Genomic DNA, 26,518 nt, shown 5'->3' on the forward strand with positions numbered 1-26,518 from the left:
GGGCATGGGAATATAGATCATGGCTCTCTACCAAGTGGAGATCTGGAAAAATTTTAGCCCCAAGTTTCTTTTCTCTTGGAATGTAGCTATTTATGGACTTGTTTCCTCTCTAGACTGAGCTCCTTGAGTACAGACATCACACCCGAGTGATCTGTAGACCCCCAGGGTTTAGCACATTGCCTGCAAACTCCTCCATAGTTTGATACTTAATGCCAGATGCCTGGGAGTCCTCCCTCTGTCTATGAAGCTGAGCCAGAGCTCAGATCCAGTGCCACAGATATCCTGCCTGAACGATGCTGCTTCTGTGCCCCAAGATGGTAGAGTTTCTTTCCTTTCCCTTCCCGTTCCCCCAGTAACTCCCTGGCTACTCTCCCACATCAGGTAGTGCTAGGGCCCCTTTCCTGGGACGGGGCCTCTCATACACAGGGCTCAGGGCTCTCACCATCCTAAGAGCTTTTTCCTCTGTGCGTGCTCCCGTGCAACACACAGATTTCAATCCTAACCAAGTAGCCAGATGATCCTTCTCTTTATTCATGGGGCATACCCCCTGCAAATGGGCGGAGGAGGGGCAAGCGTGTCATGTTGGACACATATCTGTCCTTAGCAAGGGGAGAAGCTCGACAGCAGGACACCACTGTGGAAGACATTAAGGGATCCATCCACTGATGTCATTATTCTAACTTCTGTTAAGATAGAGGAGAATGACTTCCTCTTTATATATTGATTACTGAGGAATCTTGATATCCCAACTGCTACCACCTAATGGTGGGGGTGGGGAAGGGAGCCATTAAACCATAAAGTAAGGAGGCTATGTATAAATTCTAGGCCCCAAAGAAAAAGGTAAGCAGTCTTAGACCCTTACTCCACGAAGTTTCCACTCTGGTAGTTTTCCTGACCATTTTGGTAAAGTTACACTTGGGAGGGAGGCCAGGAATCAGAAGTGCCCCTGGGGCTGACTTTATAGATATAACAGGGGTTATTTCTCAATATAATTTGGTCAAATGTGTGAATCCAAAGGGAAACGTGTTTATTCTGGAACAAGTCTCACGTCAAACAGTTGTTAATCTTTTTCATTTTTTTTTTTAATCTTTTTCATTTTTTACCTATCCCTTAGCCTTCTTGTCCCTGCAGAAACAAAAGAAATATAACGACTAAAGGAAATTTCTTGCAGATTGAGACCCTTTTATCTAACCTTCAAATGACATCATTTTTCCTTCTTTAGTTAAGGGCCCATGTGGCAGGAGTCCTGGGAGGGATTGACATGTACATGACTAAACTTTCTTACTGACCAACTTTAATTGGCAACTGTTTGGAAAGGCTGATCAATTAAAATCCTACCCCTTCACTGGCAGAGCTAGTTTTGGGTAATAGGATTTAATAACAGAATGCCCGCTGGACACTTACTTACCCTTTTCTTCTGGGAAAAGCAGCCATTCTTCTTTGCAAAATCAAGACAATCACAGTTGCACATTTTCCCAAATCTTTGGCTGTATTGCAATGGTTGTTTCATTTTGTAATCTCCAACTAAACATTTCCTAACCATGGATTAACAATATAGTTACTGACTGGTTTCTTTTAACAGTATTTATCCAACATAACAAAATAAACTGCAATTTGTTATACTTTTTTTTACAAAACATTTTATAAATATTTTTACAAAATGTATACAAAGCAATTTCAAGTGAGACATACTATACAAATGAAGGTATTTAAGCAAATAAAGCCCACACCACACTGACAGTGAGTGACGCGTCCTCTTTAAGTCAAGTCAGTCTGTAAGGCCTCCCTAATCTAACAAAGTCTACTAAATTCTTCAGCACTAAAATAGTTCTTTTTCGTAATTGCCAGTTTAAAATTTGCTTTATCTTTAGGCAGTACTTAAGGACACAGAAAATCAAATGCTTAATAACAAATTCACACTCTTCCACAACAACAGAAAGAAAAAAAAAAAGAAAATGATTTTTGTTACTGAGTACGAGTAGCTCTAAAACTTAACTTTGACTAATGAACCTTAACAACTGAATGTTGGCCATCCGAGGCTGAGCTCTCACCCTCCACCAGAGGGGCCTCGACATGCGAGTTATGACCTAATCACAGGAATAAAATACATTTCGTAATCGTCATTTGTCATTATCTAGAATCTTTCCTCCGTTAAAAGTAAACTTACATACAAGGACACAAAAATTTACAAGTTTCATTTTGGTAAATTAGGCTCTCCGTTTTCTAGACAAGTGTCAAGTCTTTAAAAATCCCTTTAAGATGGTATATTGAAAAGCTGGGACTGGGGTAGCAGGGCAGGGTAGGGAAGAAGAGAGGTGACAAATACACATGAATCTATCTTGTCTCTTAAGAATTCCACTGATTTGGTAATTAATGTAACTCATTAGTAGCCTCCAAGAAGGCTTCCAGGTATAAATTTCCACAATGAGAAGAATTTGATCAGGAGGAACCACCTTTAAGTCTTGCTAGTAATTAGGGGAGCATGAGCCCTAAAAGAAGAGCCTGTGACATCAAGGGGTTCAGAGCAGGGTGTTACCCCAGGGCTGCCCAAACAGAAAGTTCCAACTGGCAATACCAACTTATCTTTCTAATATGTTACAATACGGGGAAAAAGGGGAAATCTGCAACTTGGGACATTGGCACAAATAAGGAAAACATGGCAACCGTGAAATGGCCCAGATTTTCCGGTTTCTATTGGCTCAGGGGTGGGAGTGGGGAGAAGGTATTTTGCTTTTGTGAATCCTGGCGGCCTCCCAGGATTTCTCTGTGTGTTGGGGGGTGGGGCACTCAGGGGCAGGGAGAGTCTAGGTCTTCTGTTGTTGTGTTTTATAGCAATCAGAAGCCCTCCTTTCCATTGCCGGCCAATTCAGAAAAGAAATGCCCAACATGATGACAGGGGGTTGTCCTCATTTTGGGGAAGGCCAGAAGTAGATCTTGGCAACGTGTTCGAGTGAAGACCAGTGGGAACTCCTCTAAAGCCAGAGAGGTGGACAGAAGAGATGAGAGCCTGTCCACATAAGAGGGAGGGTGACTGTGTACATGCTGTAGCCAAAATAACCTCTGTACCTGAACAGCCCAGACACACGCACACACGTATGTCAGACAGTGCACACAGAATGCCACGTGTAGCGTTCCCAGTGCTAGGGGACACTGACGGTTGCAGTGATCTTGAGAATGAAAGGGACGACAGAAATGGGAGGACCTGGGGCAGGTGTACAAGAAAGGAAAATAGGGAAAGCTCCCTGAAAAGAAATATAAATAAATAAAGCAATAAGTCACATCGATGAACATGAACATGGGCCAAACAGAAACTGTGACGGGGCGTGTCCTTTGGCTCTCCAGTGGGCATCCGGGTCTCAGATCTTTCCTTCAGTGGTGGGCTGGCTGGTTACCTTTGGTTTGTCTATGTTTTGGTAATGATTGCTGCCGGGGGGTGTGACTACTGTTCTCAGACAACAAGAAGCAGAAACAAGGCCAAAGTCCCCTTAACATTTAAACTGAAAAATTATAACACAGTTTTCAAATGAAAGTGCTTTTGACGCTTGGCTATTTGTTGTGGGAGGGGGTGCAAAGAGAGGTTGAATGAAACAAAACCCAGCAACCAACAGAAACATACATTGTATGTTGACGAGATCCAATTGTAGAATGCAAAACGCTTGTTTTTTTCTCAACAGTGGACATAATATATATGCTTTTACATATATACATATTATATTCCTCAAGGCTCGATCCTGGCCTCCCCCATACACGTGCCACTTATCTAGTTTCCATTTTTCCTTTATTTTGCCTGGTGAGATTATCTCAAGTCATGCTGTCGCAACTCAAAACAAAGTTTTCCCTAGATGAAATTCAACGTGGATATGCTGAAGAGGTGAGCTTTTGCTCAGGGGGCATCAGAAAAGCACTTGGATGAACAGGAAGCCCTGCTGTGCGCTCCAGGTGCTCAGGCCGGGGCTGTGGGTCCCAGCAGAGCAGCCGGGGCTAACTGCTCACAGATGGCCGGGGGGAGAGCCGTGCGGTCTCCTGGCCCATGACCACCCCGAGACCCACCCCCCTCAAAGCCCAAATTTGGAGATACAGTGGGGATATTCTTTAAAAAGTATCTTCTAACAGTCCTGTTTGATTTTCTGTAATAAAGTCTGTTCTTTTCAAATGACTTATGATTGTCAGAATTTTACCTAGGGCCAAGTGTACTGTGATCTCATTGAATTACAGTGTTTGGGAAAAAACAAAAAACAAAAAAATGACGATAAGCACTTTGAAAACACTTGAAATGTATAGGGCCTATCAGACTGCTTTCTAGTAACGATCAGCTTTACTGAAAGATCTCCCTGTAACCACGAGTATTGCTCTTAAACAAAGAATGGGATTGAAATTAGAAAGAATAACCTGTGATGAAAGATCAAGCAGGCTGGAGACAGGAGACCGTTTCCATTGCTTTTGCCAGGAAAGAATGTAACTTGTCCGGGGCGGGGTCTCGGGGCGGGTGCAGGGAGGACTGCGCTATTAACACTCTAGGATACTATTTACAGCTGCTTCTAAAATAGAGTCAGTTTCTACAACGCCTTCACTGTGGTCCGGGATGAACTTTTCCAGGCAGTTTTCCTGTGAAGCCATTGGAGAAAAGTTGGGGAAATCTAACTCGACAGAGCCGCTAACCGTGGGGTCACTCTGGGACTGCCGCCCAGCCTTTTTGAGTTCCAAAATGTTCTTAAATGTCGTTTCTAAACTCTTAGTGAGCTGGAGATCGGGCTGGGGCTCGCCTGACCCCTTCATGATGTCTGTGTGTAAAACTTCATTCTTTGGAGAATTCCGCAGTGTCTTGTCCTGGAAGGAGCTATTACAGGTCATCTCCAGGTGCGAATCTACGAGGAGGCTTGAGAGTTTGCTGTCAGGACCGTGATCTGCTCTGGATAAGTTTTTCCGGTGGCCTTCAGGGCCGGGGGAGCACTCGCTGCCTTTTGTGGAGTCTCTCCGGCTGGTTTTCTCTTCAGACGCGCTCCGGTACTGAGCAGAGCCTACTTTGTCAAATTTCAGTGCTCTGCCGAGGCAGTCGGTTTTTTTAGAAATGTTTCCTTCTGCGGAGACCACGATGTGATTAGGCACTAGATGAAACTGGTCATGATTCGTTGGTTCTGCCAGGCCTGCTTTGCCTCGGTCTCTGCTCTGGGCCTTGGCCGTCAGATGCACAGAACTTGTTGTTTTACCACCATGCTGGTCACTCCGGCCGAACTGCGTCTCATGGGCAGCTTTATCGAGTTTGAAGGAACAACAGAAATCAGCCTGAAAACCCTCTGAAATTAGGAACGAAAAGAACGTTAATGAAAGAAGGAGACAGTGAGGACGAGACAGCAGCCCCTCAGTGGATCAGGTGCAAACTGCCCCACCTCACCCTCTAAGTCAGTCGTTCACGTCCAGGAACGTGCAGAAGCACAGTTGGAGGGTGTCCTATAAAAGCAACCTGTAAATGATAATATGGAAGTGGGAACCAGAAGGGGAAGAAAACTTGTAGGAGTAAAAACATTCATAGGATGGTGAAAATATGGGTGAAAATCCATACTCCACAAATTTTTATAATGTTATTGGATTTAAAAATTTCAGAGGCTAGAAAATAGTATGGAGAATACTTTTTTTTCTATTTTTCAGCCATACCGTGTGGCATGCAGGATTTTAGTTTCCCAATCAGGAATAGGACCCATGCTGCCTCCACTGGCAGGCAGATTCTTAACCACTGGACCACCAGGGCAGTCCTGAGAATCCATTTCTAAAAGACGGGATGTAGGTTGACACTAGCATGATGCAAACGGCAGGGAGCTGATGGGGTGTTCAAACAGTACCCACAAGGAGCGCTACCATCCATTAGCTTATGGGCAGGGACTGGGCCTCACTGACTCCCCACAAGGTCTGGCACACAGTAAGACAACTCAATAATTGACTGAGGTTTAGTTGCTTCTGGGAAGGCTTCTGACTTTAGTTCTCAAAAACTAGAGAAAGATTGAGAAGTGCTGAGTTTACAGGAGAGAAGAAGATTCAGTTAACCGAATGTAAAATTCCAGTTTGGATTTTGCAGAACATTGACCTTCTCAGAGGATTCATATCCTGCTCTCAACTCCAGATTTTTTCTCCCTGGAATCCAGGATCTACCTTCAGGTCTCATATCGCAAGGTCAGTTCAGAAAGTCTCCCCAAAGCCACAGCCCCGGAACCCTTGCAGGAGCGCTCCTCGGCTTTCACTCTGACATTTCTTACCAGGGTCTACGAGTGCCAGACGCTTGTCCCGGGACAGAGAAGCTCTTTCCTCCTGGTTGAACATTCTGTCGATCATCACCATCTCAGCGGAGGGGTTGATCCGCTAAAAATGAGAGAGTCTAGTCATTTCAGATGCCTTTTAACAACTGCGAACATCTTGCTGCATTTGGGGGACAGAGGAAGCAATCAGAGAAGAAAATGTGTTTATCATTGACATATTTTTTAAAATTGTATTTTTTGGGAAAAGGTTATTTATAACATTGATACAAACTTCAAAAGGTACTAAAAGGGGATGTGGAAAGTAAGCCTTCCTTCTTTACCTGCCCTGTGCAATGCCTTGCCCACCCACCCAGGGCCCTCTCTGGAGGTACCCTCTGCCAAGCAGTTTAACAAACTCTTCCAGAGATATTTTATGCACACACACACATTATTCATTCTCTATTTTTTGCACACAAATTACAAGCAACGACATGCACTATTCTCTGCTTATTTCCTCTTCTGCTTAATAACATGTTGGAAATCTTATTGTTCAGATACTCTTTTACTTTATATTTTGCTATGCTATTTCTGTGTTTTCTTTTGGCCTTGCAGCACAGCTTGTGGGATCTTAGTCTCCTGAGCAGGGATTGAACCTGGGCCATGGTAGTGAAAGTGCAGAGTCCTAACCACTGAACCGCCGGGGAATTCCCCTATGATCGTGTTTTGTATTACGGCTTTCCTTAGAATTATTTCATGCTGTACAGAATCAAATCTTATTTATTCTTAGTTAACATAAAAATCATGGCAGACATAATTTGTCCAAATAATTAGTCCATTTGTCCAAATCTGTCCAAATGATCCTTTTCTCATGAATGACAGAGTTAGTCTTTTTGATATCTGTTTTATTACAGAAATGATTGTCAAAGTAAGAACAACTGTTTCAGACTTTGGTGGTACAATTTAAAATAAATATATATAGGTTACAGGCATATCTCGTTTCATTGTGCTTTGTAGATATTGCACTTTTTTTTAAACAAATTGAAGGTTTGTGGCACCCCTGCATTGAGAAAGTCTATTGGCACCATTTTCCCAACAACATTTGCTCACTTCATGTCTCTGTGTCATGTTTTGATAATTCTCCCAATATTTCAAATCCTCTGGCAGCAAAAAGATTACAATTCACTGAAGGCTCAGATGATGGTTAGCATTTTTAAGCAATAAAGTATTTTTAAATGAAGATATACATATTTTTGTTCTGGACACAATGCTATTGCATACTTAACAGACTGTAGTATAGTGTAAACATAACTTTTATATGTACTAGGAAACCAAAAAGTTCATGTGAATAACTTTACTGTGATAGTCATTTTATTGAGATGGTCTGGAACTAAACCCTCAATATCTCTGCGGTATGCCTATATATATATATACATACACACACACACACACATATAAACACATACATACATACATACATATTTACACTATCCTGTATACATATATAATGTAATTCACCTATTCTTCAAAGGTAAATTTTCAAAGCTGATTTCAAATTAAAAGCCAGCTGTGGACTCCCCTGGTGGTACAGTGGATAAGAATCCCACCTGTCAATGCAGGGAACATGGGTTCAATCCATGGTCTGGGAAGAGTCCCACATGCCTTGGGAAACTAAGCCCACATGCTATTAACTACTAAGCCTGTGCTCTAGAGGCTGGGAACTGAAACTACTGAAGCCCACGAACCCGAGACACGAGAAGCCACTGCAATGAGAAATCTGCACACCACAATGAGAGAGTAGCCCCTGCTTGCTGCAACTAGAGAGAAGCCAGTACATAGCAACAAAGACTCAGCGCAACAACAAAAAAAGCCACTTGTAAGAGACCAATTTATTAGTCTGTATGATTTTAGAACTTCTTCTAAAATCTCAGATAGACTTGGGCTTTCCATCATTTTTGGAGCTATCTTACTCCTTTCTCTAATTTGCTGTGCTTTAAAATAAATTTTAGTTTCTATTTGGAGGGCTGAAAATGCTCTGAAATTAGGGAGTGCTGATGGCTGCATAGTCTGTGAACATATTAAAATCCATCAGGTGATACATTTTAAAATGAAGCATGATTTTTATGACTTTAATGATCAACTGAAAACAAGACAAAATTAATTTTAATGTCTGTCACCTCATCTCTTAGGATATTATTCTGAACACCCTTCAGCAGAAGCGCCACCAGTCCGCTCCTGCCTCTTTCGGTTGATGAGAGGCAGTGGACGGCATTGGAGTATGGAGGGGGTCAGGTGGTCCTGGTCTGAATCCCAGCTCTGCTAAATACAGAGCAAACTTACTGGCTATGTGGCATCTGGCAAATTACGTAACCAAGCCCCAATTCCTCACTTGGAACCAGAAAAACAATGGCAGAGATTGAGAGTGATCAGTCATGGAAAGCACAGCGCTTGTATTTGGGTCGGCCAATAAGTTTGTACGGAAAATGTACAGAAAACCTGAGCAAACTTTTTGGCCAACCCACAGCTGCTGTTAGTAGTAGGTGCAGGCAAAAGCAAGTTTTTCTACAATTCTAAGTATCTGTTCCTTTTTAACTATGGTGGGAAAATGTAATTCCTTGAAGTTTTTGTATCTGAATTAGTAGCTGTGACCTGTGGAGTTTAAGAAACAGACTGTGCTCAGTGGAACTTTACCATGGCGTCCTCCAAGAGCAGGCATCTGTACTTGTTAAGCATAGCTTGGGTCCTTTTCAGGAGCTGAGTGGCGACTGTTTCAAATTCATTGTCAACTTTAAAAAGAGAGAGAGAAAAAAAATAGTAAGAGAGCGCACATCAACCACTAGGTCCTTCATTTCTCGCTTTTCTCTCTGAGTTTAGCTCTTCCTTGGTTAGACATGATGCTTCTGCATGGCTTTCCCTTACTGTTCACTGGCATGTGCTCTCAGAAACTCATTTTAATACTAGCTTGTTTTAACTCTGATTAGGAAACCAAAAACATAACTCCTTTAAGATTATCTATGAAAGAAAACCACGAAACACAGAACAGCAGCGAATATCCATGAACAGAGAATCATCTACTAGCTCAGGTCACCAAAGCCTCCACTTCCTTCCAAAGCATGAAAATCTGAAACCATTGAGATAATGAGGTCCTACTGTCTGGGCTGGGCAGACCAGGTTCCCGTAACCACACCAACTAGTCCACGGAATCTTGCAGGTCATGGTCTTGTGGCTCTGTTCTTTGTCTCCAAAGGTCTCACAGTTTCCACTTCGCTCTTCTCAGAGCCTCCACATCCCTATTTTATGCTGGATGAGGATGAAAAGCACCCTGGCCCTCCCAGGGAAGCTCTCAGTGGGCTGAAGGCTGTGCTCCCGTTAGAGACCATGGCCGGAGGGACAAGTCTGCGGGCAGCTGGGGGACTGATTCAAGCAGCGGAGGGGGCCTAACGGGGCCCAAGCTGGGAACGGTGGTGGGAAGGAGAGTAGAACTGGGCAGCATGGCTGGGAGAGGCAGCAGGGCCAGGCATCGGAATGGGCTGAGCTCAAGGTGGGATAAAAGGACATTACCTCTAAACATTTTGCCAGTTTCTGGATGTGGAGCAGTGCGTTGGACTGCCTTTGGAACCTCAAAGCTTTTGGAGGGCTACAGGATCTATCTAATTCATAAAGGTGATGCTAACAGCTCAGGGTATATGTGCACTCAGCCTAAATGCAAGGACTGTGCCTGAATCACCGTGCAGAGCACGAGCCCAGGGCTGTCCCACCTGCAGCCAGAGTCCCGACAATGTTCTGCATTCACTGCCCTCAAACTTGCCCATAAAATATCCAGACATTTGGGTACCCCTTCACAGAATGCTGAGAAAAATAAGTCACAATGCTCAACATGAACTGGGAAACCAAGTAAATTGGGAAGACGGCAGGTCTGCGATAAAAAAGAGTAACCCAGCGACCACCTGGGGGCACCGTGCCTCGGGTTCTCCTGTGGGGCGTGTCCCCGGCAGGCGGCCTGGGGGCAAGGTGGCACTCTGGGGCTCCAGCCTGCTCACCTTTCTTCAGGTCCTCCTCCGTGGGCATGGAGCCCTGGCACACGTGATAGGAGAGCAGCCTCTGTACCGCGTCACTAAGTGACCGGAACTGGCTTTTGTCAGGCGTCACCGCAAGGGCTTGGTCCCTCTGTAACTGCTGGAGAATGCTGTCAGAGAGAAATTGCCCATGGCTGTGTTGAGTCGTGTCAAGAAATCTAATCACAAAAATTCGCATGCAAAGACAATGAGACGCCCAGGGATGTTATCAAATATAGTATAGTTTTATACTTTGTACATCATGGTGGGTTTAGTTTAGTCTGACCCTGAGTTTAGTCTCAAACTATGACCCTGGCCTCTAAAGCACCATGTTCCCACCAACCACTCAAGTGCGGGTGCTCACATAGACCCTGGCAATGCCTCACCACTGGCCAGCTAAGCTTATGGTTAACATTTCTGTTCTGAACATAGGGATTTATCAAACCATTCTTCTCAGAGACCCTGAGGCCAGTCAAAGGGTATGTGGCTGCTAAGAAGACAGAGAACTATTCTTAAGAACAAAAGGGTAAGCAGTAGGCTCAAACTACATTTGATATATATACAGGTGCTAACAAACTAAAGGGAAGGACTTCCAAAATATACTTTTAAAAATATATAGTATCATGACCCGACTGCTGCTGTCTATCTGTTGAAGGTCAGGAACCTGGAAAAACATTCAGAATGGGTCACTCCCGACGGGGACTCACAAAGCTCCTTTAGTCAGCTGTTTGGCAGCGGGCCTCTTCTGTCCTCCCACGGGACCATCCACCTGGGGACAAAACACAGCTCTCCTTAGTCCCTTCTGCAGAAGACACAAGCAGAACACAGTTCATAAAGGTTGCTGTGGCTGCAGTCTTCTCAACTTTCCATCAATAGCACACTCTAAGAATGAAGAATTTGCCATGTTGGAAAACAAAACAAGGAAGCCCCATAGATCCATGCAGCAAAGCTGCACTGTGCCAAGATTATAGAAAGCTGAGCCATCAGCTCCTGGAAGGGAGTCACTTGCACCTTAAAGCCTGAATTCCTAGCTCCCTCTACAAATGCTTCATTATATTTTTGTTTTTTCCTTTGGCCACCTTGTGACACGTGGAACTTCCCTGACCAGGAATCAAACTCATGCCCCACTGCAGTAGAAACAGAATCTTAACCACTGGACAACCAGGGAAGCCCTTAAATGCTTATTATTATTTTTCTTTAATTTGGCTGCACTGGTTCTTAGTTGCAGCACGTGAAATCTAGTTCCCTGACCAGGGATCGATCCCGGGACCCCTGCATTGGAAGCACAGAATCTTAGCCATTGGATGACCAGGGAAGTCCTTTCGTTATATTTTTGAAAAAATAGTATTTTAAGTGCCAACTTCATAAACAACTGAAAATTCAGTAGATAGTCTTTAACTCATCTTCTCAGTGGTAAATAAGGGAGCAAACACATCTGAGCTCTTGTTACATCCAGTCCAGGTGTGTGATCTATCAGGGTATTTCTTAGATCATAGTAAAGAACAAATACTCCTTATGTCAGAACCTGAGAACTGAGCCAAATCCTTCACTGAGTATTCCAGGCAGGCCCAGACGATCACAAATTTCATTAAGCTATTAACTTGTAAAACTGATGGAAAAGAAACTAAGGCCTTAAAAAATGGAAGACAAAAAATTTGTTTCTTCTTTTTTAGACCAGTGGATGAGTTAAAAGACCACAGGGTCTGACTACTTCATATACTCTGACAGGGGAAAAAAATCTCTAGTATAACTAAGAGGAACAGATCCACTTTTGATAAGATAATGGTTATTATCATTCAACAGTAAACTACATTTTTTGAGTGCCCATGATGTGCTGGCTGCTGGTATATTATTTTTTATATTCAGAATCATTTTTATTTTTAAAAGATAAATTTTTGCACTGTTTTATTTAATAAGTACTTAATATTTTCACAGGAATACATTTTCCAAGAAAAATCAGAATGGAATTTTTCAACTAAAATGTAATTCAAAGGCTTTAAATTATTGTTTATTTAAACAAATGTATTAATGTATTACTACAATTTATTTTGGGACACATTCTATTTACTTTTTCTCTTGAGGATTAATTTTTTCTTTTTAATTAATCTTTCCGTTTTGGAGTATAGCTGGTTAATAATGTTGTGATAGTTTCAGGTGGACAACTGCTGGTATATTATTGATTAATGAGGAAATGATAGCACCGAAAGTATGTAAGGAAAAGATGCATTCATCCTAGAAACATTAACATTACAAGACCTGGCCCTTGGGGAAGGTCTTCAATGAGTACTTTTGTGGGCACACAGGGCATCAGGGCTGACTGTGCAGACGATGCCAGAGAGCCTCTAGTAAGCAGAAGGGGATGTGACATTTTCTTTCAATCACACTGAACATTAAGAAGAAGCCAGGCAAACTGTCTTCTACCTGCACCGTTGGCTGGCCAGGAGGTGATCCAACGACTTTTTCCTGTTGGGGCTGTGTGGTTCCTAAGGACGCTGGTATAACTTTGCTTCCAGAATCCTGCCCTATTAGAATGAACACATGAGACAACGTTCAACAGAAACAGTAAATCAGGCCCAGCAGGTAACCCCTAGAGTCCAGTATACACACATTACTGAACTTGTTGAAACAGATTTATCATGGATGTTGGCTATGAGAAAGGAAAGCAGGAAGTACATTTATCTACCAAAGCGCAAAAAGCAGAGGTAAGGGTTATGAAAGATTATTTAGGTAATACATAGAAATAAACATATACATAAATGGTAATAAACCAAAAGCTGTCAAATGCTACAGTTTCAAGTCATCTAAGGTCTACGGAATAGGCCTCAAGCCAGTGATCTGTCAGTACCACCGAACCTCCAAATACTCACAACTTAAGGAAAGGGAGGCCCAAACAGGGAACAGGCTACTAGTGTTCATAGTGTCATCTTTTCTAGTACTTATTGAGCAGTGTGGGTGTTCAAAGCTTTAGAAGAAATGGGAGACATGACCCATGATACTTTCTGTCTCAGATGGGTGAATTCTAAATATACCTATACAAAGCAATGTGAGGATAGCTGCAAAGTCACATGTGCCATATAATACTATTTTCATTTTACTATTTTCAAAATACTAGGTTTCACTCTTTCTAAGCAACACACTTTTTGAACATAACTTAATAGAGATGTTTTAATTTCTCATTTTTTATATAAAATGATGGCACAGATGCAACACAGTATATAACTCAGGTGGAAGGGATACAGAAAGCAGGGAGGATCAGAGTGGAGGTGAGGCGGAGTGAAAGAGATGCAGGATGACGGGTGTGCAGAGGGTGTCCCCTGGGAAGACGGGCACAGATTGAGGAGAGCTCACGGCGGGGCTCCTGACCTGGCAGTGCGGTGCTCAAGAGGCCTGGCATGGGCGCTGGCCTCAGGCCATCTGTGGTCTTGGAAGCAGAAATGGGGGAAGTCTGATTCAAGCTTTTTTTCTGAGCCTGTGAAAAACATGGCCGAGATGGAAAAATTAAATCCACGATAAAAGCTTTAAAAGATCACTTAAAATGCCAACCAAGTCAGTTAATGAGTCTCCTGCATCACCTTCAGGTTAGATTATAAAACAACTGTCCCTGTCACATTGGGAGAACTGCAAAGAGCACCTTCTAAAGTCTCCAGGCACGCTGAGTCTTCTTGACACCAGTCAGGGATGCAGAGTTCATTGACACCAGCTGCTTTCTTGCTCCTGGAACTCCTGTGCTCATGGTGCTCAGATGCAAAGCTGAGCCTGGAACTCAGTTTCTGCCCCCCAACAGTTTCTAGCTTCAGGAATGCTCTATCACACCTGCAAGGATTATGACCTTGACTATGCGGGGTCTGCAGGAATGCTGACCACCCAGTCAGGACCTAAGTGCCAACCCCAGTCTACTGTCAACGCTTGCTGTTTGCTGTGTAGATGATCTGAAGCACCTCTCCCCCTGCTGTCTGGGAGGTCTTTGGTTCGTGAAATGACAGCCTCAGGTGGCAGGTAACTGGGAAATGTAAATTCAGCTGAATATTAGAGCAAAATATCACTAGAAAAATTAATCTGATGTTTAAACTGTTATGTGCTTTTCTGTAAATAAGGAAGAGGAAGTGGATGATGTTTAAGGGCTAACAAGGTCTTTCTAGCTCCAAAAAATATTATCTCTATAATGCATTTAAAGTGATAAACAGTTTCTGGGCTTCCTTGGTGGCTCAGCGGTAGAGAATCTGCCTGCAGTGTAGGAGACACAAGTTCAATCTCTGGGATGGGAAGATCTCCTGGAGGAAGGAATGGCAACCCACTCCAGTATTCTTGCTTGGAGAATCCCATGGACAGAGGAGCCTGGCAGGCTAGAGTCCATAGGTTCGCAGAGAGTTGGACATGACTAAAGCGACTGAGCACAATAAAGGGTGGGTTTCTCAACCACACCCAGTTTTTAATCCTTTATGTCATGACTATTTCACAGTGCAGTAAGTTTCAGTTTTTCCTTCACTTTTATACTTTGTACACCAGCAGATGATTTAGTGTAACCATCTCCATGGGTGATGACATGTGACTCTGGCCTAAGAAAAAGTTTCCCACCAACTGTTCACGTGTGGACGCTCACACAGAACTGGGTAATGCCTGGTCACTAGCCAACTAAACCAGTGAACTAGATATGTTAATATTTCTGTTCTAAACAGTTAATTATGCTAAACAATGATCTATTTGGCTCCTTTTTCTAATACAAAAATGGAGAGGGATTTGACATCTTCCAAGAGAGACTGGAGGAGGTCATTACAAAGATGGAAATGGTCACCTTGCTCATCTTTCCATTAGCAGGGAAGCTTGGACCTACATCTCAAGTCTACAGGCAATATTCATATGTTCTTAGTCAGGACACCACAGGGGAGAACCTCCCAGTCCTCACAGTTTCCCCTGGAACATAACTCCACACTCTCCTACCGCAGAGAAGCCACAAGGAGGATATCCATGTTGTAGGGAGGCCTGCGGCTCTCCTCACAAATATCTCCAGCAGACAGACACTAAGGGCCACCTGGATCTAGTGGTTAGGACTCTGGACTTTCACTGCTGTGGCCCAGGTTCAACCCCTGGTTGGGGAACTGAGTCCCTACAAGCTGTGATGTGTGGTCAAAAATAAAAAGAAAGAAAGGTGCCACTTTGGATAAAAAAACAGATAAAAGTTGGGAAAATGTGGTCTAACAGGGTAAGGCTATATTCTAGATGGGACTCTGAAATAACAAAATCAACAGATGAATGCATGAACCAGAAGGAATATGTTCAAATGACCAAAGTCCTCATAGCAGTGCTGGCAGGACACAACATTTTTGGAATTTTCTTCAATATGCCTAGTTCACATGAAACAGAAGAATTTCATCCTTATTGCTTAAAAGCATACAACTTTGAAAAACTGAACAAATAAATGGCACTACACAGCCTGATCTCCCAACTTACTTGTCAGTCAGGACCTTGAATGACTCTTAGCTATTAAACAGACAAATAAAACAAAATCCGTGCACACGAAGCAGTGAAACCAGGGAACCCTCCAGCAGTTCAGTGGCTAGGGCTCCGAGCTTTCACTGCCCAGGGCTCGGGTTTAATCCCCGGTTGGGAACTAAGACCCCACAAGACGTCCAGCACAGCCAAAACAACAACAAAAAGAAAGTAAAAAAGTACGTAAGAAAAGCAAGGAAGAAATCATCATAAAAGTCAGGAGAAGGGCTGGGTTAGGAAGGCACACAGAAGGAGGTGGTTTGTGGGAGTACTGATAACATTCTATTTCTTGAGTGGTTACTCACACAGGCATTTGTTTATAATTATTTGGTTACTGTACATTTATGTTTTCTTTATTTTCCTAAATGTGTTTTTTTTTTTTTAATAACATAGAAGAGTAACAAGGAAAAAAAAATACCCTGAACAATCTAATCTAATGTCAAAGTTGCTTTCCAATTGTGATGTTGGAGGAGACTCTTGAGAATCCCTTGGACAGCAAGGAGATCAAACCAGTCAATCCTAAAGGAAATCAGTCCTGAATACTCATTGGAAGGACTGATGCTGAAGCGGAAGACCCAATATCTTGGCCACATGATGCGAACAGCCAGCTCACTGGAAAAGACCCTGATGCTGGGAAAGAGTGAAGACAAAAGAAGAAGAGGGTGACAGAGGATGAGATGGTTGGATGGCATCACCGACCCAATGGACATGAACTTGGGCAAATTCCGCGAGATAGTGAGGAACAGGGAGGCCTGATGTGTTGCAGTCCATGGGGTCGCAAAGAGTGGGACATGACTTAGCGACTGAATGACAATAATAGCAAAGGGAATAAATTGCCGCTGTGTCTGATAGTAAGGTTTTTATCTGCAGGATTCCTCTCATTTGAGCAGGTTCTGGTATGAGTGTTTTACAGGCCTCCTGCCCACCCAAGTGGGGATTCAATCCTTGCATCAGTGCATTTTCATCCTCCAGCTACTGCTGGTACCCCTCACTGTGTCCCTCCGCTGGGGACTGGAATGATCTCCCCAGTTGGAACACTTGGGGGTAACATGGAGGTTGGGTGGGCCAGGTAGGGCCAGGGTGGTGGGGGAATAGCAAGCCACCGGGAATGTGGGTTACACCTCCATTCACCAGGTCTGTATGTTTGGAAAGCTCTGCTGCCCGACAGGCCCGCTCCATTTCCAGATGTTACTGGTCGCTCCCAGTCCCCTGCTTTTCAGGGCAGGATTTTTGTCTGTCTGGTTCACTGCTGAATCCCCAGCACCGGAAGAGGGCCTGACACCACAGCGAGCACAGGGTGAATCGCTGTTAGATGAACACGAGTGAGTGAATTCCACAGCAGCATAAGTTATAGGGGCCTGTACTTCCTCCTAGTCCAATGCCCTCCTCAGCAGCCAGCAGCTTTCTGTCATTCCCCTCCAATTTAGGTTGCCCCCAACTGACCATCTTTTCCAGAAATAAAATTTGTCATTCTGGTCTTTTTTTCCTGAGCTCTAAGGAGAAAACTTCCTCTTGAAATATATTTTCTTTACAATAAACTATTGAAGGCTATTTTCTTGAGAACTTGGATCCAAGAACTCTGCTCACATCAGTGTATGATTTTAACTCTTTAGATCCTGCATTATCTTGATACTATGTGAATACAGAGAAATCCCCCAATGAATCAGAATACCGAATCTAGCCCTACCCAGCTCTGTGGTACACTTTGTAAGAAGCCCACAACAAACTAGCAAGATGATAGTCACCAGGCATCTGCTGAATCAGAGAGGCTGCTGGGAATCTTCCCAGCCCACACCCTCCTCTGGGAATTGTCCCCCGCCACAGAAATGGGGTGGAGCCGGTGTGGTGGGCACACAAGGGATGTGAAGAGCTAGAATCCAGGGCAGGGGCACCTCTTCTTCCTGTGGAGAAGCGCCAACCCTGCCAGTGAGCAGCTTCTCCCTCCTAGGGGCACCTTTCTTTATTTCCGCTCAGGGGGCACTTCTTCCTAATTTGAACAAAGACTCGGTACATAGCAGCAGTGGCCCCGTGTGGCTGCTTCCTCACGTCACTCATGACGGGCTCCTCTGGTCAAGGCTGACTGAACCACGGGGCGCCAATCAGATGCTCCTTGGTACTGAGAATGGGGGGGAGAGGGAGGGGTACCTAAGAGCAGTAGTTCTCAAGTGCAGGTTTATAGCCTAATTGTACCATGATCACCTGGGGGCGTTTCTGAAAGACAAAGTTTTGGGGTCATATGCACAAAGATGGATTCAGAAATCCAATGTGGCGTTTAGGAATCTATTATTTAAAAGAGCTCTCCAGGGGATTCTGATGTATTCTCAAGCTGGGGAAACCACTGCACTTGCCAGTCTCCGTTTTTCTTTTGTCTCTTTTTCCAGTCTCTGTTACATGGTTGGCAAATATTGTGACGTTGGCCTGGGGTGGCCATTTGGGGCCAGAAGGGTGAGAGGGGGCCGTGAAGGAGAGAGGCAGGCACATGCCATCTTGGAGAGGCCAAGGAAACAGCAGAGAGCCTGGTTCTGACCCTTATAAAGGAGCTGCACGCCACGAGATGTTCTCTTTTTTTTGCTAAACAAGTTAGAGTGAGCTTCTGATAGTTGCAACCCAAAGTACCTTGACTAAGACGTTTAGGCGTTCACTGTATATACTATACTACGGTAATCAAAGAAAGGGGCTGAAGGATACTGCTACGGGCCTTGCCTTCTGAACATGTACCAGCCAGAGAATACTCAGGCGGGCCCAAACACAGCCCACCAGTGACCAGTTACGGTGGCCGATCTCAGGCCCTTAGGCCTGACCAGCAACCCTTTCTTTCTCTGGCTAGCTCCCTGCTCATTTTCCACGAAGGCTATTTCATTGTCTTCAAACCTGTAAGCCAGGTGAGAATTCATTCCACCTTCTACCATCAAAGATATGACCTCACCTAATCCCCAGTCATCCCTTCCCCCTTCCCTGTTACAGTGGAAGAAGCATCTCCCCCTTTCTTTCTACAAAGAATCCCACTGATGTCCTGGAATTCATGTCCTTCTTCTTCCCAAGAGCTTTGGAAAAAAGGTCAAGGCTTTCCTGTATCTTATAAAAATCACCCACCAGACTCCACACATCTGTGGAACTACTGCAGGGTCAGTTACTGTCATTTTTCTGGAAGTTGTCCATGCTCATCACCACCCTCCTCATCTCCCCTCATCTATAATCTGGCTTCTGCACATATCACTCCATGGAAACAAATGTTACCAAGGTCAACAACTGCCTCCCTGTTGCTAAACATGTCAGAAACATTCCCATCCTGACTTCCGCCAGCCCCTCAGTGACACTCAACTTTATGGACCCCAGCTATCCCTGCCTGCCTCATTTTCCTTTCTTAGTTCCAAACTGCCAAGACCTTTTGGTTTTTTGGAATGTTCTGAGTCTTGCCTGCGGACTTGCCTTTCTGTGTCCACCCTCAAAGTGCTGAAGTGCGTTAGGGTTCTCTTCTGGTCACTCTTCCTCTCCACTGACACACTCTTCCTGATGCATTTCCTCCACTCTGGCCGCTTCCAGCATGATATACATGCCAGTCAGTCCCACTTCAGCTTGCATTTCGCCCTCTGCTTCAGCATATGGAGCCGTTTCCCATACAACTACGTTGTCACACAAGTACCTCACCCTTGACAAACATCCTAAACTAAACTCAGAATTTCCCTTCAAAACCACGACGTCTTCCCCTGTTCTCTATTTCAGTGAACTTGGGTGTCACAGTCGGAAATCTCAGTTCAGTTCAGTTGCTCAATCGTTTCCGACTCTTTGTGACCCCAAGGACTGCAGCATGCCAGGCTTCCCTGTCCATCTCCCAGAGCTTTCTCAAACTCATGTTCATCAAGTCAGTGATGCCATCCAACCATCTCATCCTCTGTTGTCCCTCCCCTTCTCCCACCTTCAGTTTTTCCCAGCATCAGAGTCTTTTCAAATGAGTCAGTTCTTCACGTCAGGTGACCAAAGTATTGGAGTTTTAGCATCAATCCTTCCAATGAGTATTCACAACTGGTTTCCTTTAGGATGGACTGGTTGGATCTCCTTGCAGTCCAAGGGACTCTCAAGAGTCTTCTCCAACACCACAGTTCAAAAGCATCAATTCTTTGGTGCTCAGCTTTCTTTACAGTCCAACTCTCACATCCACACATGACTACTGGAAAAACCATAGCTTTGACTAGACAGACCTTTGTTGGCAAAGAAATGTCTCTGCTTTTTAATATGTTGTCTAGGTTGGTCATATAGCTTTTCTTTCAAGGAGCAAGCATCTTTTAATTTCATGGCTGCAATCACCATCTGCAGTGATTTTGGAGCCCCCCAAAATAAAGTCTCTCACTGTTTCCATGGTTTCCCCATCTATTTGCATGAAGTGATGAGAACAGATGCCATGGTCTTAGTTTTCTGCATGTTGAGTTTTAAGCCAACTTTTTGGCTTAAAAAAGTCGGGAATCTGTATCACCCTTATTCCACCACTCCAGCCAATCAACCAGAAATTCTATCTAACCTGCTTCAAATCCATCTCACGCCTTGCCACTCCCACTGCCACCCGGGTGGTTGGTTTTCACTGTCACGCTTAGGTTGTGATACCACGATGGCTCTGTGACACAGCATCAAGGTCCCTACGATTTAGTGTCCGCTTACCTTTCCCACCTAAATCCTCATGCCTCACTTGAACCTGCTCTCCTCCCCCTGCAGAACCACACTGTCTCCCCTCCCCAAGGCCCTGCACTGGCTGATCCCACCGCCTGAACATTCTCAACTCGGACCCTCTTGTACTGGATAACTTGCTTTTCCTTTGAGAGGGCTCAGTCAGAAACCACTATTTCACGGAAACCTGCCCCATCTGGGTGAGAGGCTCCTTTCTGGAGCCCGGAGCTCTGGGCTGCTCCCACCAAAGCACTGAGGATGCTGGTCAGCTTGTCTGCCGCCTTCTGCCCCTGCAACAGCCTGTTGTAGCCCTGGGACATGGCCCAGGGCTGGCCACGCAGGTGCTGATACACTGCTGAATGAATGAATCAATGAAGGAAACAGTACAGTGAGTGATTATGTACCTCGTGGGCAGTGTAAACAAAAAGTGCAGAGAAGAGATCAATGGATGGTGTGAGAAAGGCTTTACTCTTTTAGAAGCCTGGATACCCTGATGGAGGGGAAGCCGTCAGGCCAGACAGGAAAGGACATCCAGTGGATACCCATAAGCAGAGGCCTGGGGCTCACGATGAGTCTGGCCTGTTTGGGGAACCATGAGGGGTCGTGCCTGGCTAACCTGAAGAGTTCAGCTTGAGTTCAGATTAAGGGCTGGGCTGGGGGTTTGTACTTTTCTCCTGTGCAATGAGAAGCTCCCAGATGATGTGGTTTAGGTCACCAAACAAATGTTTTGGGAAGATGAATGTGATGGAAACCAGACTTTGAGAAGAGGCTGAAGGCAGATTAATCACTCAGACAATGGTGACAGCCCCCTAATGATAATACAAATGGGCCTTGGGAACCATCTACCCATTGGCCCTTCTTCCTGTTTGCACTTTAGAATCAGTTGGGGAGCTTTTGAAAAATGCTAATGCCTAGAGCCTTTAATCCAGACCATTTAAGTCAGAATTTATGGGGGTATCCATATTTTTACAAAGCTCCCCAGATGATTCTATGGCTTGGCTAGGGTTTCCTCATTTTCAAGAGAAAACAAGAATTTAAGATATGAACTTAGATCACAAAACCAGTCAGTGGCAGAGGAGGACCTGCAAGTGAGCTCTGATTGCTATTCCAACTCCTGTTTTCCCCATTATATCGCTGTCCCTCTTAAAGTCTAGCCCCAAGTATGGATGCAGAAAGGAGAGCAATGGGAGACAGTGTAGTAAGACAGCTAGCAGGTGAAGTCTGCCTTTATAGCAATTCGCCCAAGCTCTGAACCTCCAACTCTGTGATTGCAAAATGGGAACAATAATGCTACCTGTGGCCCCAAAGTAAGGATTAGAAATAATACAGATAGCCCCTGCATGTACCAGTTGTTAATAATATTATTACTTTCACTGTTATTGGGAAGAATGGATATGAGACATAAAAAGAAGAATTTGTAGGATTCAGTAACCTATTAAAAGTACAGAAGGAAAAGAAAAAAGCAAGAACATCTAGATTATGAAGTCTGAGTGTCTGAGGATTCGGTGGTTCCATGGTAAGGTAGGCAGGCTGAGCTGGATGGGGAAGGAATTAGAAAGGGGCAGGGAAGGCTGGAGACTTCAGTGGTGACCACTCCTGGAAATCTCTCACACAAAGCTGTCAGGGAATTTAATTAAGATCTACTAAATCTATTAGTGATCTAAAGAGAGTTAGACTTAATTTGTTTACTTTTGTTTGACAGGTTAAACTCTTGCAAACTGCACCTCTTTCATCAGTGACTTGTGAAATATTAATCCATTCATGAGAAAGCCTAAATCCTGTAAATGACCCTTTGCATGAAGAGATTTAAATTCACAGGGCTCCTTAGAGAGATGACTGATTCTAGGTGTGAGGCAAGGAAATCATAAGACATGCCTGCAATGTCTTGTCCCATAGAGTGCACAAAGGAGGTGGGGAGGGGACAGAAGTACAGAAGCCATGTTAAGTAGGCCTTGCCTCCACTGGCCAAACTGGGGACAATTTAAGCATCAAAAGAATAAAGAAAGCAATAGATTGCAACATTAACTATGAAAGAAAATACACAATATTTTAGAGAAATACACTAAAAAATTAGGAGATGAACTTATATGTCTTGATTAGCTTCAGAATAATACTGGGCAGGGAAGCCTGAGTCAGGTATGGCTAACACAGAAGCAACTGTGAGTGGGTGAGCCCTGAAGCTGATTGAGCATGAGGGTTCAATACACTATCTTGTCTACTTTTGTTCATGTTTCAAGTTCCTCACAGGGACTCCCCTGGTGGCCCAGTGGTTAAGAATCCACCTTGCAATGCAGGGGACATAGGTTCATCCCTGGTTGGGAAACTAAGATCCCATACGCTGTGGAACAACCAAGCCCACGCGCCACAACTACTGAGCCTGCATACCACAACTGAGTCAGTGCATGCAACGATAGATCCCCCATGATGCAATGAAGATCCTGCATGCCACAATGAAGACCTGATGCAGCCAAATAGAGTAAATAAGTAAGTAAAAAAATAAAATAAAATCCTCCATAAGTAGTTTTAAAACGAATGAAAAAACAAACTATGATGTCGGGACTTCGTCCAGTGGCTAAGACTCCACACTGCCAATGTAGGGGCGCCTGGGTTCAATCCCTGGTCAGGGAACTAGGTCCCACATGCTGCAACTAAGACCTGGCATAGCCGATTAAATAAATTAAAAAGAAAAAAAAAACAACTATGATTTCATAGTGTTATATACACACATACACATATATGCTGGAGAACGCAATGGCACCCCACTCCAGCACTCTTGCCTGGAAAATCCCATGGACGGAGGAGCCTGATGGGCTGCAGTCCATGGGGTTGCTAGGAGTCGGACACGACTGAATGACTTCACTTTCACGCATTGGACAAGGAAATGGCAACCCACTCCAGTGTTCTTGCCTGGAGAATCCCAGGGACGGGGGAGCCTGGTGGGCTGTTGTCTATGGAGTCGCACAGAGTTGGACACGACTGAAGCGACTTAGCAGCAGCAGCAGCAGCACACATATATACACAATGTGAGAAGAAGAAAAAGCTCTCTTTTTTGGAAAAATCTCAGTCACTAACAGTAGATAGGATAATTAGAAAATCATTTTGCAATCACTAATGTAATATATATATCAGTGAAGTCAATGGTGAAAGGCTGAGAAACAAGAAGGTCACATAGTCCCAAAACACCGTCCCAGAGATTATGTCTTCCTTGTACTGGAATAAGATACTTTTTGAATACCTCGAGGAGAAACCTGGCCAGGGGCGGCATGGGAACCAAGTGATCACCCATAAAGGGTGATAAACAAACGCTATAAACAAACGCTATAAGTCAGCCACTCGGCCAGAATCTAATCATGAGGAAACAATCAGTCAATGCACTGAGGGCCACCCTTGAAACAATTGATCCAGGCTGCTGTAGCCTAAAGAGACGTGACAATAAGTGATCAGAGCGAGGCATTGTCATAAAGGGCATTGTCATAAAGGGCGTTACTGGCTCAACAGGAAGAAATCTGATATAATGTTATTATACAAATGTTAAATTTCCTGGGCATGATAGTGGTACTGAGGTTGTGTTGAAGACAGTCTTTGTTTTTGGGAGATACTTGCTAAAGAATTTAGCGGCCAAGGCTCATGCCATTTTGCAACTTACTTTCAAAATAGTTCAGAGGAAAGTGTGTGTGTGTTTGTGTGTGTGTGTGTGTGTTTGGAAAGAGAGAAAGACATCCAGACACAAACAGAACAAATGCTGCAAAACATAAACAAGTAGTGAATCTCGCTGAGGAGGTTCACTGTACCCTCCCAACTTTTCTGTGGTTTTGAAAGTTTTCATAAAAGAAAAGGTGGGGCGGGGACTTAAGTTCACTCGTTAAGAAGCTGGTAAAACTAGAGGCAACTGAGTGGCTGGCGACAGGAGGAAGAAATTTTTCACTGTAGTACACAACTTTCTGTACCTTTTGAATTTTGAACCAAGTAAGTGTATTTCGATGGCAAAAATAAATACAGTTTATATTTAAAACTCATTTAATATTAATGCTTTGTAGTATCAAAACTTGCTAAATGAAATTTCCCCAAGTAGATAAACCTTGAAAGCCCTTGATGATGGTATTTTTGTTCCTTACAATGTTCTATAAGGTAATTTATACAGAAATTATAAAGTAAAAGAGTCACTGTGCTTCTGGATTTCCTGGGGGGGGTAAATGTTAGATGGCACCTCAAGACTACTTTCCCAGTTTGTGCAGCCTCCAAGGTTATGCCCTCCTTATTCCAAAATACCTGATGTTTTAATTGTTCTGGAAAACCTACAGCAGAACACATGGAGTATAATGCAAGATTTAGTTCCCAATATTCTTTGACATTAAAAGTCACAAAAAATTACTTTGGAGCTGCTGGAATATGCTTCTTGTTACCTTTGGATAATTGAAACTTCGGGGAGTTAATAGAGAGAGATTTTTCCCCACTTCATTGAAGCATTATTGAAAAAAATGAAAAAGAAAGGAAATGACCATGCTGTGGCTGATTATGTATAATTAATTATAATAAACATAAAGTAGACCAATATATACAGATATCATGAGATCCTCAAGTTATCTAATTAAGTAAAAATGCATATGGTAATGAGTACAGTGTGTTGCAGAGTTAAGTGTATATGTGACGTGTGCTGGGTATGCAAAGGATGTCTCTGGGGGAAGAGAAAGAGAAAGAACACAGAAACACTGGTGGCCTCTGATAGGGAAATCTGGAAGAAGAGGGCTTACTTTTCATTCTAAGCTATTTTGGAACTGTTTCTAATTGTTACCAATGGGAAGTTTTACTTTTTAAAAAAATGCATCAATATGTTGATAAATGCTTTCCAGGTATCACCTCCTCTATGTGGGTAAATTTTTTAAATTAGAAGAAAACAGAGTATCTGTAATTCCACCATCCAAGGAACTGCTGTTAATGGAGTAGTACATTTCCTTTTAATCAAGTTTCTGAGTGTTTGGTAAGCAAGAGGGTTTTCTATTTTCTAGTTCACCATATTGTCTTTCATCATTTTTCTAAAAGAGAAAGCAAATTGCTTATTAACAATTTTGCAGTTAAATGTACATTTTAAATATGTCATGTTTAAATGTGCACTTAAAATGATTTTATAAGTGAAAGTTGCTCAGTCAGGTCTGACTCTTTGTGACCCCATGAACTACAGAGTCCATGGAATTCTCCAGGCCAGAATCCAGGAGTGGGTAGCCTTTCCCTTCTCCAGGGATCTTCCCAACCCTGGGATTGAACCCAGTTCTCTCGCATTGCAGGCAGATTCTTTACCAGCTGAGCCACCAGGGAAGCCCAAAATGATTTTATAAGCCTTCCCTCAAATCTTTAATTATTTTTCAAAAACATTTTAAACAGTTATATAATACTTCAGTATATTCAGTAATTTATATATATATAAATCCTATAGTAGGAGAATTACTATATTGGGTTTAGAAAACTTTTTTGCAACTGAAGTATAGAAGAATATCTACAGTATACTATATTTGAGTAAGAAAAGAGGGGAAATGAGAAAATATACATGTATCTGCTTACTTGTGTGAAAACAAACAGATGATAAATAAAGGAGAGACTACTGAGACTGGCAAATAGAGGTGATGGAGGGGAACTGGCAGGAAAGGATGGAGGGGTTGTGAGCAGGAGAGGGGCCAGCGAGGAGGGAGACTGCCCCGCACACTCTGCCAGCCCTGACGTGTGGGACTGCGCCAATGGTTCACTCGCTCAAAAGAAATTAAATAGATAAAATCAACAAAAGTAGCAGGAAAGAACTCTAAAACAAAATACAAACAGAAACAAATAAGCAAAAGCATAGTTCAAAAGAATAGCACAGCCACACCAACGAAGGAAAAGTAAGTACTAACCCTAGTAACTTTTAAACAGTGTTTTGACTATATACCTTTAGGGTAAAGAAGGAGCTGTAAGTCAGCAATCAAATCTGAAGTAGGTTTGTTTTAAACAGTGGAGTCATGTCTGACTCTGTGACCCCATGGAGTCTAGCCTACCAGGCTCCTCTGTCCATGGGATTCTCCAGGCAAGAATACTGGAGTGGGTTGCCATTTCTCCAGGGGATCT

General features: G+C 43.5%; 1 protein-coding gene across 3 annotated transcripts in view; it reads right to left on the minus strand.

Annotated features, from left to right (window-relative positions):
- Positions 1 to 1,468: 1,468 nt before the first annotated feature.
- The window catches only part of BICRAL (BICRA like chromatin remodeling complex associated protein), a 105,160-nt gene continuing 80,110 nt past the window's right edge, over positions 1,469 to 26,518 (minus strand). For all 3 annotated transcript variants that reach the window (XM_070456418.1, XM_070456419.1, XM_020913984.2), the window contains 7 exons: positions 13,643 to 13,748; positions 12,701 to 12,801; positions 10,987 to 11,048; positions 10,265 to 10,410; positions 8,916 to 9,010; positions 6,249 to 6,351; positions 1,469 to 5,294 (listed from right to left, as the gene is read on the minus strand). In XM_070456418.1, the coding sequence (XP_070312519.1) occupies positions 4,507 to 5,294; positions 6,249 to 6,351; positions 8,916 to 9,010; positions 10,265 to 10,410; positions 10,987 to 11,048; positions 12,701 to 12,801; positions 13,643 to 13,748 (1,401 nt within the window). In that variant the 3' untranslated portion in view covers positions 1,469 to 4,506. The remainder of the gene's footprint in view (positions 5,295 to 6,248; positions 6,352 to 8,915; positions 9,011 to 10,264; positions 10,411 to 10,986; positions 11,049 to 12,700; positions 12,802 to 13,642; positions 13,749 to 26,518) is intronic.

This window comes from Odocoileus virginianus, chromosome 27 (assembly GCF_023699985.2).
Source record: "Odocoileus virginianus isolate 20LAN1187 ecotype Illinois chromosome 27, Ovbor_1.2, whole genome shotgun sequence".
NCBI classification, from domain to species: Eukaryota; Metazoa; Chordata; class Mammalia; order Artiodactyla; family Cervidae; genus Odocoileus; species Odocoileus virginianus.